Source organism: Ahaetulla prasina, chromosome 11 (assembly GCF_028640845.1).
Source record: "Ahaetulla prasina isolate Xishuangbanna chromosome 11, ASM2864084v1, whole genome shotgun sequence".
Taxonomy (NCBI): Eukaryota; Metazoa; Chordata; class Lepidosauria; order Squamata; family Colubridae; genus Ahaetulla; species Ahaetulla prasina.
The window spans coordinates 23,862,444-23,874,599 of NC_080549.1; the positions used below are offsets into that span (position 1 = coordinate 23,862,444).

Here is a 12,156-nt window from a genome sequence, read left to right on the forward strand (position 1 = left end):
TCTCAGAATAGCAATGGGGAAGATAAGCAGAAAGGGAGGTGGGATTGCCAAGGGCAGTGGGGCAGAAGGGAACGGGAAATCAGTGGATTTTTTTTTTTTTGGTCAAATGGAAGGTTTTTTTTGTCTTGACTGGTTGGATGCCCTTGAGTTGCGTGAGCTTGAGAGCAGCAAGAAGACTTACCCAGCATGACTGGTGTCAGAGAATAATAGAATAAAAGAGTTGGGAGGGATCTTGGAGGTCTTCTAGTCCAACTCCCTGCTCAGGCAGGACACCTTTAACATTGCAGACAAATGGTTGTCCAGTCTCTTTTTGAAAACCTCCAATGATGGAGCAGCCACAACTTCTGCAGGCAAGCTGTTCCACTAATTATTTGTTCTCTCTGTCAAGAAATGTCTCCTCCGTTCTAGATTGCTTCTTTCCTTGATTAGTTTCCTTCTGTTGCTTCTTGTCCTGCCTTCAGGTGTTTTGGAGAATAGGTTGGCCCCTCTTCTTTGGGGCAGCCCCTCAAATATTGGAACACTTCTATCATGTCTAGTCTGATGAAAAATCCTTCTTTTCACTAGAGTAGGCATACCTAGTTCCTGCAAATATTCTTCATATGTTTTAGCCTCCAGTCCCCTAATCATCTTTACTGTTCTTCTCTGCATTCTTAGTGCATTCTTAGTGGGTTTCTTTCTAGATATTAGCCATACCTTGCGCATGCAGGGATACCCACCGACACACCATAATTTCCCACAGTGATAAGGAAAGCTTGAAGGAAACTGTAATCTAGTTCATCCTGAACAACTGTCCCGAAGCTCCTTTCGTTCAGCTTCAGTTCAAGTCTCATTCCATTCTACTCTCCAGCATCCTCTGTGTCTGCCTCCCCACCTATCATCTTATGAATCTTCTAACTTATTTTATTATTATTTATTCAGTTTTAAGGCTTCTCACTCCCTGAGTGATTTTTGGGTGGCTTACCAGAGGGTTAAAAGATCAAAACAGAACAACCACTTAAATCACAGCAGTCAAACAACTGCAGTCAAACAACCACACTGTGGAAAAACTCAGTGTTCAACATTTTAGTAGATTCTCCTGGCTTAGTGCCTACCAGAAGAGCTAGATCTTTACAGTCTTTGAAGGCTTTATCGTTGTACTGAATCCTGTTCTCAAAGCTGACTGAGTGAAGGTCATCAATTTCCTCCTGGATCCTCTGGAACTGCATCCTGATCTCTTGGGCATCACGTCAATTGGTGGAGCAATAGCTTAGTGGGAGTCCCATGTTTAACATGGCATCTTCACTTAAAAAGGACATTGCGATCAGTTGCTGGATGACAAGTGATCCAATTCTGCTTTATGGGCGATGTAGTTATACTTACAGGAGGATGGGCATCCAATGAATAAGACGAGGCAAAGTAGGTTAAGGCTTCACCCACATATGGTCAAGCCATGTTTTTCTAATTTTCTGGAGTGAGGTCTAGATTTTTCCTTTGGGTTTCCTAAATCTCCCATTTTAGGACAGCCAAGATGACAATTTCTGGGTTTTTCTGGCTTGAAGGTAATAAGGCCCCTTGCCACCAGATTTTAATGGAGGTGATTGGGTAACTTCCAGCCATGTGGTAAGGAGATTCTGGTCAAAGACAGAGCTCAAGACTGCCATTCATGAACTGGGTGGCCTGATGGTGCCTTCAGTGTCTCTAGATCCATGATGGTGTGAGTGTATGAAATGAGGACCTGTAACAGTATCTTAAGAGAAAACTCTTAAGATACTACCTGGTCCATTCACCTTGATGGTCTTCAACTAACAAAGGTGTGCAACTGAAAAGAGTCAAAATAATCCTGGAATGAAAATTAACGCTTCTATCTAACCATAGAATTCTCAGCTTTATTTAGAGGAACTGCTCCACACACAACCTCCATTAGCAAGCTTCAGCAATAATTCTGCATTTTAAGGTTCTCCTGCCTAAACTCCTCTTTTTAGCCTTTGGTTCTTCTTTTTTTTAAAGCAATAAAAGCATCAGCAGCTTCTAGGGTCATGGCTGATAGATCTTGCTGAGGGTGGTACTTGTGGAATTCCACTTGAGAGGCCTGAAAGAGAACAAGGGAACAGAGCTTGTAAATAAGTAATGGGAACTTTTCCTGACATTTTTCCTTTTGAAAGCACTGAAGGAAAGAGAGGGGAGAAACACTGCAGCAGAGAGATAGAAGGATGTTGGAAAAGTAATAAGAAATTGGTAAGCCAGAAGTCCACCAATGGCTTCAGAAGAATCAATTTTCGTGATTGGCAAGACTTGATAAGAATAATGGAATAACAGAATAATAGAGTTTGAAGGGACCTTGGTGGTCTTCTAATCAAACCCCCTGCTCAAGCAGGAGACCCTATACCATTTCAGACAAGTGGTTGTCCAATCCCTTCTTAAAAGGCTGGAGTGATAGAGCACCCACAACCTCTAAAGTCAAGTCCTTCTATTAGCTAATTGTTCTCACTGTCAGGAATTTTTTTGCTTAGTTCTAGGTTGCTTCTCTCCTGGCTTAGTTTCCATCCATTGTTTCTTGTCTTGCCATGCTCTTCAAGTGTTCTTTCCTTGTGCTTTTTTTTTTCAAAAGTTACATTAAAAAAAGTTTAGTAGAGCCAGCTAAATTCTATAGCAGGTTTCTATCCCTCCATATCCACAGAGAATAGTATCAAGGGCACGTGAAGTGTTAGAACCATTTTATACTGCACTGTGGAGGCCACACTTCGAATACCACATCCAGTTTTGGTCACCACTGTATAAAAAAAATACATTTGAGACTCTAGAAAGAGTACAGAGAAGAGCAAGAAAGATTATTAGGGAACTGGAGGCAAAAACATGAAAAATGATTGCAGGAATTGGGTATGTCTAGTCTAGTGAAAAAAAGGACTAGGGATGACTTGGTAGCAGTCTTCCAATATTTCAGGAGCTGTCACAGAGAAGAGGGAGTTGACCTATTCTCCAAAACACCTGAAGGCAGGACAAGAAATAATGAATGGATACTTATCAAGGAGAGATCCAATCTAGAACTAAGAACAAATTTCCTGACAGTAAAAACAATTAATGAATGGAATGACTTGGAATGGCTTTGATTCTATCTTGGACCATCCTAAAATGATGGTGGCTTTGGGACACTCAGCCTCTTGTTCTCTTGTTCAAGAGAGGTTGTGAGGAAGGAGTCTTCCAAGAAGGCTATTTCTCCTATACCAGTTCAGATATTGAGTAGCACTTACACTCTTGATGTTGCAGAGATCTGTAGTAACAGACAAGTGATGGTTGATGTTCTTAGCCATCAGCCACAAATTCCTAACTTGAATAGAATAGAATAGAATTTTTTATTGGCCAAGTATGATTGGACACACAAGAAATTTGTTTTGGTGCATATGCTCTCAGTGTACATAAAAGAAAAGAAAAAGAAATAAAAAAAATACCTTCATCAAAGGTGATGAAGTGAAGATTCATAAGGCGAAGATTTGTTCATTATGTCAAATTATGTCAGGTGCAAAAAAAAACAAAACACCCCAGATCCAAAAGCAGATGTTCCAAATTACTGGTTTATTGCTAAAGCCTGTGCACAGGAATCTTCTCAGTTAGCACTTTGTTAGACGTGGATAAGGGTCAGTGGTATTCAAGGGGGTTTGACTTAGTTCTCTTGTGTCTATGTAATGATTCTAAATTGATGCCTCATTTAACTCTACCCAGTTCTTCTCTTACATCTTGTCTAAATATTAATAGTGCTTATACCATTACTTACTGTTACTTAGCATTAGATGGTAGAAAATGGAAGAACTAATTAAATATCCTCCCCATTGCAAAGAATGATTCTGTTCAGCCAACCAACTAGCTAGCTTATTCTGTTCCATACTCCATTTTTTTTCTTTCCCATCTGATATTCAGTATTCTGAGTTTATTTCATTTGTCACAACAGTATACACAAACATTGTCATAAAAAAAACATATCATGAAATATATATATATATATATATATATAAGTAAAGAATATGCATCAGCTATATTTATTTGATATAATGAAGGGAACAATAGGACAGGAACAGTAGGCACTTTTGTGCTCTTATGCACGCCCCTTATAATATATTATATTATATTATTATATTATATTATATTATATTATATTATATTATATTATATTATATTATATTATATTATATTATATTATATTATATTATATTATATTATATTATATTATTATTATATTATATTATATTATATTATATTATATTATATTATATTATATTATATTATATTATATTATATTATATTATATTATATTATATTATATTATATTATATTATGTGGAATGCTTAATCTTTATTGCACTCTTTTTGCCCTCTACCTGCCCAATTTTTTAAGATGATGCAGAAAACATTCTTCCATCTATTATGTCAGATCCTCAGTGGGAACCCTGATTTGAAAGCTTTCTGGATGCAAGGATAGATGCTGAACATGTGGCTTTTTGCATGTGTCTTCATTTGCAGCCTATAATGGCAGTCCTTGATTTATGATCACAACTGGGACCAGATTTCACATTTTCCAAGCAGGACAGTTGTTACACACCCAACTTTATAATCTTTTTTGCCATCGTTATTAAGCAAAGCACTCCAGTTGTTAAGCAAATAATGCAGTTGTTAAGCAAATCTGGCTTCCCCCATTGACTTTGCTTATTAGAAGCTGGCTGGGAAGGTTGCAGATTCTGATCCCCAGATCTCTAGGATCTTGCAACCATTGTAAATACATGCCGGTTATCAGGTGTCATAATTTTGATCCTGGGATCTTGCAGTAGTTGTAAGTCTGAGGATTGGTTGTAAATCCCATTTTTTCAAAGCATTGTAATTTTGAACATTTTTAAATGAATGGTGGTTCATTGAGGCCTGCCTTAGTCCGGTAGAGAAAATCCTATAAAAAGAAGATCTTCCCTGAAATGACTTGCATGGCATCATTTGGGCACAGAACTTCCCTGGCCAGGTGGTCCAAACTCCTGTGTTCTTTCAAAAGGAAGGGACTGGCATTCCCACCAGGTGCAAGGCGCATGGCTTCCTCATCCTCTCTGAACAGGGTGGCGGGGGGGGGAGGTGGTGGGAGGAGGTGGCTTCTCCCTGGGGGGAGAGAACGTGGCTGATGGGCCTTGTGTTTGTCTTTCAAGCTGATCAGTGGCGGTTCGATTGTCAGTGCCGAGGCAGTATGGGATCACGTCACCATGGCCAACCGGGAGTTGGCGTTTAAAGCGGGAGACGTTATCAAGGTGCTCGATGCCTCCAACAAGGACTGGTGGTGGGGACAGATCGACGATGAAGAGGGCTGGTTCCCAGCCAGCTTTGTAAGGGTGAGTAGCGTCCGTTTTTCTCATTTTCCCCTCCTTACTCCATCTAGCTGGCTTCATGATAAGCAGGTGCGTCTGGGCCCGGAGTTGGTGGGGCCAGGCCAAACGGGTCATTTTGGTCACCCGTTTGGATTGATTGAGTGAGTGAGCGAGTGAATGAGTCTATGACATATCATACTTGGACTTGCAATATATATTAATAATTCCCTAGATTAAAAAAATGCAATAAAATATGAATGTTAGAAAGAATCTATGTTCAAATACTAATATTTAGGCCATCTAATCATTGCGGCGCAGCATTGTTTATATGAAACAAATCCGATACTGGACAGGTATATACGTTCAGGTCATACTTATAAGCTCCAGTTTGACGTGGGACCCTGAAGTCACACTGCGGGGACAATGCTGTGCCCCATTTATTCAGAGACTTGTGGCAGTTGCCGTGCGAGGTGCGAATCCTATTCAAGATTGTCCATTGTTGGCATGGAAGCTCAAAGCCTGGCACTTTTTTTCATGGGGTCCTTTATATTTCTTCCTATGTCTGGGCATTCAGCAACCCATTTGGCTTTCCATTAGGAATCATTGTTAAAGTTGTCGAGCAGATGTTGTGCAAGTGCCAATGGTGGCTTCCTGGATTTGAGTCTCTGGCTGATAAATGAGAAAGTTCAGTGGAGTTGTTCATAATTTTTAGGTCAACTCTAAATTGCACAAAATGCTAAAAAATAACTTGTGCAAATGGTTGCAGCTGCTACCAAATTGCAACCGCTTTGCAACCAAAAATTACATCTGCTAAGCAAAATCTTTCAAGGGGTCTGGATGCACCAGCTGCTGAGGGCATTTGGAGCTTTTTCCTGGATTGGATTCACACTTGGCAAAATCATAAATGTTGTGGTAGAGGTGTTATCACATCAGAGAAAACTGGGGGTGACCTACCAGCTTTTGAAAAAAATCAGATAAATTCAAGGGAAAGGCAAGATCCCCAAATGAGATAAAAGTGCAACAGCTAAACATGAACCTCTATGTGTAGATGCAGTCTATATTTGCATCAGCTGCCTTTGAAAAAAAGCATCATAATTTACCAAACTCAGGATCTGAACTGCCTTCTGGCTGACGCTGTGAGAAATCAGGTTATGAAATGAATGGATGTTTGGCCACATCCGTTATATTTTTCTTATGTTCTTATGTAATGGAGAAACTGGGCTATTTTCCGTTTTGCATCCATTTATTTAAAAGCATGCTCTGCCCCATTTCTGTATTAAATCAAGTAAATGAGAGATGTTTTCCCCAAACATGCAATTTTTTTGCATTTTATATACTTTTTTTTTAAAAAAAAAATTAAAACTCATTCTCTATGTTTTCACTATAAATTAAATGCTACCATTAGGGAATATAAGATTTAAAATGTTCTGAGTAAATCTTATAATTATGGAATCTTTTCTTCTTGGAGATGTTGCAGAAATCTGTTTTTGTTTTTTTGTTTTTTGCTGCTTTTTTATCCAATTGGTGTTCTATTTTCCATTGGCTGCAAAATAAACTTTGCAACAAATTCTAATATTTATTGTAATGACTTTTTACTGCTTTGTTCCGTTTTTTTTAAAAAATGTGCTTCAATGGTTTCTAGGAAAACAGGCTTAAAACTACACATATTCTAGGATACAAATGGGTCCCCTCTGTGCCTAGCACTTTTGATCTACAAGTATTCATTCTGAATTCTGTTTCTCAGCTGTATTTAGAGGGATACAGAAAATTGCAGGAAAAGGAAATAATAGACACATATTAGTCCACTGGTATTTTAATCTAGGAATAAAACTCAGTTGGGAATAAGATGCAAAATGTGAATTTAAGAAGTTCTCTTTATATGCCAACAGATTTTTCTAAACAACTATTCTTCCAAGTTAATAGTTAGAAAGGGAAACAAAACCAGGAGACTTGCTGATTTTTTGAAATGGTCTCTCACTGTTTATTTGAATGTTCTTATTTACTTAGCCAGTTATTCTCTCCTGGTTTAGAGGCAGTGCTTTAATAAATATTCTGGTTGATTGTGGGTAGCTAGCTGAAGTCCTTATAGCTCTGTGTGAACACACCAAATATGGAATTTTGATCCCTGAGCCTTCTGGGGTAGAAAAAAATATTTCTCAAGAACCAACTTGGAAAATATTTCCTTAACTGAGAACCTGGAGACATGAGGTGGGACAGGAATACTAATCCATAATATGATAAGCTGCCTTGCCTCTCTAGAGATTTCATTTGTGTGAATTAATTCAGATTGATTATTGAGCCCTCGTCCAGTCAATTTCAGCTCCAGGGGACAGTGCTCATCTCCGTTTCTTAGCCAGCAAAGTGCCCAAAGACACTTCCGTGGCCATGTGGCCAGTGTAATTATATGCTGAGGCACACAGAATGCTGTTGCTATCCCACCAAAGTGGTATCTATTTATCTACTTGCATTTGCATGCTTTCAAACTGCTAGGTGGCAGGAGCTGGAGCAAGGAACTGGAGCTTACCCTGTCACGCGGCACTTGGGTCTCAAACCCAGGCTGTCAGCTTTCCAGCTGACAAACTCAGCATCTTTATTCACTGAGCCATCACACCTCCTATTGATTGATTATGTGTCATCAGATTATTGTCAATGTTTAGCAAATACACAGACAGACTTTCTCCATCACAATCTGTCCCTAACCTTATTTTTCAGGTCTACCAACAGTACACCCATCACCTCTGTCCATCTCCTTTGCTGCTGGTCCCCTCTACTTCTAGGTGGGCCAAGCAGCTATAAGAAAATTAACAGCCTTGCAGGGAGGACAAAAGATAGTTTCTCTCTATCTTGCCATCCTTCCATTCCTTTCTGACAGGACCTTTAAATACATTTCTTGTATATAAGTAAGCTTTCAAGACAATAGGTGTGGCTCAGCGGTTAAGACGCTGGGCTTGTTGGCTGGAAGGCCTCGAGGCCTGAGCTCCATGCGACGGGGTGAACTCCCATCCTCGCTACAGTCCTGCCAACCTAGCAGCTTGAAAGCATGCAAATGTGAGTCAATAAATAGATATCCCTTCGATGGGAAGGTAACAGCGCTCTGTGATGTCCTGCTGGTTACACGACTGTAGAAATGTCTTTGGACACCACTGGTTCAATGGCCTTAAAATGAACATGAGCACCGCCCTGTATAGTTGGCAACGGCTAGCGGAGTAAAATCCTCAGGACTTCTTCAGGACAACAGGATAGTGCAAACAAACAAGAAGAAATTATACAATAATGGTACATGATGTATTGGCTATGAGGTGGAGCTGTAAGAGCAGTTAAGGGGACTTATTTAGATAGATGCTTAAGAAAAGCGAAGGATAAACATGGAGAGTTTCAAACAATGTACATCTGAGGTCAGGTGAAGTTAATCCTCATTGAGCTTCATCGGAGAAGCTTTTATCTTTTCACTAATGGAGGAAAGACTTAGCAATGCTGAAGATGCCTTGGAAGAAAATGAAAGAGCAGAGAGGAGAATTGACAGGCAGGAAGAATAAGAATGAAGAACGAGTGAAGGTAGCGCTGTCGTTTCCTAAGTCCAAGATGGCCATGAGTAAAACAGGGGAAAATGAAAAGGTGATTTACTTCTTAAAGTCACAATAGCAAGAATAACGTCTAACAAAGTAAAAACCATCATATTCTAAAATTTCTATAACATAACCTGATTAAAAGTATTCAGACATAAATCTTTGAAATCCTCAAAAGTGGCTGCTTCTAAGTGAACCACTTTCTTAGTTTCTTGGTTTCCTGTGATTTTTGTGTATATCCAAAGCTTGCAAGCCCTCCTCAGATGGATGGGCTAAGGAGAGTGTGTGTATTAAAAAATAATTTTCTGTACCTTTAATTAAGCTATTCAGTTACCAGACCACCTGAGATGGCTTCTGAATTTGTTTCTATTTAGAAAAAAATGTACATTTTGTAAAAGTATAAATCAGAATTAATTCATGGTTTCCATAAATTGCAAGATTCACACAAAATCAAAATTGTTTTAATAACATTTACCATATATATAGATATACAAATCCAATAAAAATGTAGTTGATTCTTCTGTGTACTTAATATTCTATCAGTAACTTTTTTAAGAACAAGAATTGACTATATTTAGTATGCCATTTCACAGCCATTAAATCATCAAGGAACTTCCACTGTTGAGCAATTATTAATTAGCAGCTAGAAGTAAAAATATAAAAAGTTCCTTATTATGTAATGTAGCAATTACTCCCTTGAAGATGGGTAGTAGTGGGGTGCATTCTGCTCTTTGATTAGAAAGGAGTTTTACTTCTTTAGATACTTTCAGAACAGCACACTTCTTCAAACATCCACCCCATACAGGTAGTCCTTGACTTATGACCAAAATTGAGCCTGAAATTTCTGTTATTAAGTGAGATATTTGTTAAGTGAGTGTTGCCCCATTTTATGACCTTTCTTGCCACAGCTGCTAAGTGAATCACTGCAGTTGTTAAGTTAGTAACAGAGTTGTTAAGTGAATCTAGCATTCATTTTGCTTGTTCGTAGGTGATCACATGACCCCAGGACAGTGCAACCGTCATAAATGTGAGTCAGTTGCCAAGCATCTGAATTTGGATCACATGATCATGGGGATGCTGCAAAGGTTGTAACTGTGAAAAACGGTCATAAGTCCCTTTTTTCAGTGCTGTTGTAACTTTGAATGTCACTAAATCAGGGGTCTCCAACCTTGGTCCCTTTAAGACTTGTGGACTTCAACTTCCAGAGGAACTTCAAGTCGTCCATAAGTCTTAAAGGGACCAAGGTTGGAGACCCCTGCATTAAATGACCTGTTATAAGTGAGGATTAATTGTATTGACAACTCCTCCAACTTTTTGTTGAGTAGTTGTGAGAGATATACACTATTCTTATTGGAATTAAGTGCCAGCTGTCTGCTATTTTCCGCCTTTGTTCTGATATAGACTGATAAAAAATATTCTCCTGATTTCCATAGTTTGCCATTTCATATCTTTCATTTGGCTTTCGGGGCCTGTATCTTAACCTTTTTTAGACCTACAGGAACACATGGACACACCCTGAAGTGTTCAGGAAGCCGTTCATAATTAAGCCCATAATTTCCTTTCCTAAGCAAGAGAGTTGTTTAGTGTTGTTCTGACCCATTTTATGACATTTCTTGCCACAGTTGTTAAGTGAATCAATGCAGTTGATAAGTTAGTAACTCGGTTGTTAAGCGAATCTGGCTTCCCTATTGACTTTTCTTGTCAAAAGGTGTTGTGACCCAGGTTTCTGGACCCGGACTCCTGGACTCGGATGATTCAGAAAGTGAGGGAGAAGACCTGGCAAGCCCTGCTTCTCTTGAGCCCTTTCCCTCCCTGGCACCCACTCAAAGGGAGGAGGAGGGGCCGGCAAAGCCTGATTCCCTGGAGCCTTCTTCTGATTTGGCAACGCCCCAAGAACAGTTTTGGAGTGATGCAAGACTGCGCAGGCGTGACCGGCGCGCGCAGCAGAGGAAGCGTTGGGACAAAGCCAAGTCATAATTGTCATGCAGTGACATCTGCAGAGACTATAAATAGGAGGCGGGACTTCCTGGTTTTTTGTCTTGGACAAAGCAATGAATTTGCGCGGGCAAACTGTATCAATGGAGGGAAGAATATATTCGTGAGTAATTCTGGCCTTATCTGTAATTTCCTTGTTATCTCCAGAAACTTGGCAGGCCCGTGGGTAGACGTGGCCAGGACATTTATATATATGTAAATAAATCAGAAAAGGAGGCCTCTGACTGACTCTTTGCTGGGAGTATTGGGGGAAGGGAAACAGAACAAAAGGCCTTAAAAGGTGAGCACACGACCCAGGGCACTACGACCATCATAAATATGAGTCAGTTGCCAAGCATTTGAATTTTGATCAGGTGACCACAGGGATACTGGAACGATCGTAAGTGTGAAAAATGGACATAAGTCACTTTGTTCAATGCCGTCACAACTTTGAACAGTCACTAAATGAATGGTAGTGAATCAAGGACCAACTGCACTGTCAAAATTCCTTCAGGACGTAGGTCTCTCTATGCCATTTATCTTTGAATGGTTACGTAGGGCAAAAAATGTATTTTTATTAAATCACAATTCTACTTCAGGTTAACGTAGGCAATAATCTTATCAAAAGATCTTAAAATTAGTTCCGCCTCTACAGCCTTTATCCAAGCCAAGAACATTTACACCTCATGGCTTATGAATCACTTAGCTGGTCTCTCTTGAAGTATTGTTAAAAGCTGAAGTACTTTCTCCTGAGTTTGCATTTTATACTCCTACAAATCTAATATTTAATTAATCATTCATCTCTTAGGTTGGGGGACTGTTTACAAGCAGGTAACCTGAGATCACATCATCTCCTCTCCGAGTTGTAAAATATTGTGTGTCAAACATCTTGATCAACGTAGGTTGACCTGAGATAAATTTACATAGGTAAAATTAACGTTCTCGCTTCCTGCACAGCGTTGACCGCTTTTCTTCTTATATTCCAGAGAGCCATGTATGTAAAAAGAACCAATTTTTGACCCAGAATTTTCTTCATTTTTATCTCTCTCATCTCTGAATTTTTAAATTTATGATCAATTAATTAAATAGGAGAAAGCAAGGGTTAAGGACTCAGCTACAATGGTAAGGACTGTACCACTGGAAGAGCCGAAAGACCAAGTTAGAGACCGATTATCCTGAGAAGATCGTTGTGAGTGCTAAGAGTTGACACATAATCATTTGATGATTGCAATCAAATCATTTTAGCAAAAAGACAAGTGAGCGCAGTGTTGATATTGATGGATTAACCAGATTCCAGTCCCCTTT

General features: G+C 39.3%; 1 protein-coding gene across 7 annotated transcripts in view; it reads left to right on the plus strand.

Annotated features, from left to right (window-relative positions):
• ARHGEF9 (Cdc42 guanine nucleotide exchange factor 9) overlaps positions 1-12,156 on the plus strand; it is a 369,419-nt gene that overhangs the window by 189,792 nt on the left and 167,471 nt on the right. For 6 of the 7 annotated variants that reach the window (XM_058154711.1, XM_058154715.1, XM_058154713.1 and 3 more), the window contains one exon: positions 5,156-5,335. The exons of the other annotated variant lie outside the window; for it this stretch is intronic. In XM_058154711.1, coding sequence (XP_058010694.1) covers positions 5,156-5,335 — 180 coding nt within the window. The remainder of the gene's footprint in view (positions 1-5,155; positions 5,336-12,156) is intronic. 7 annotated transcript variants of the gene reach the window in all.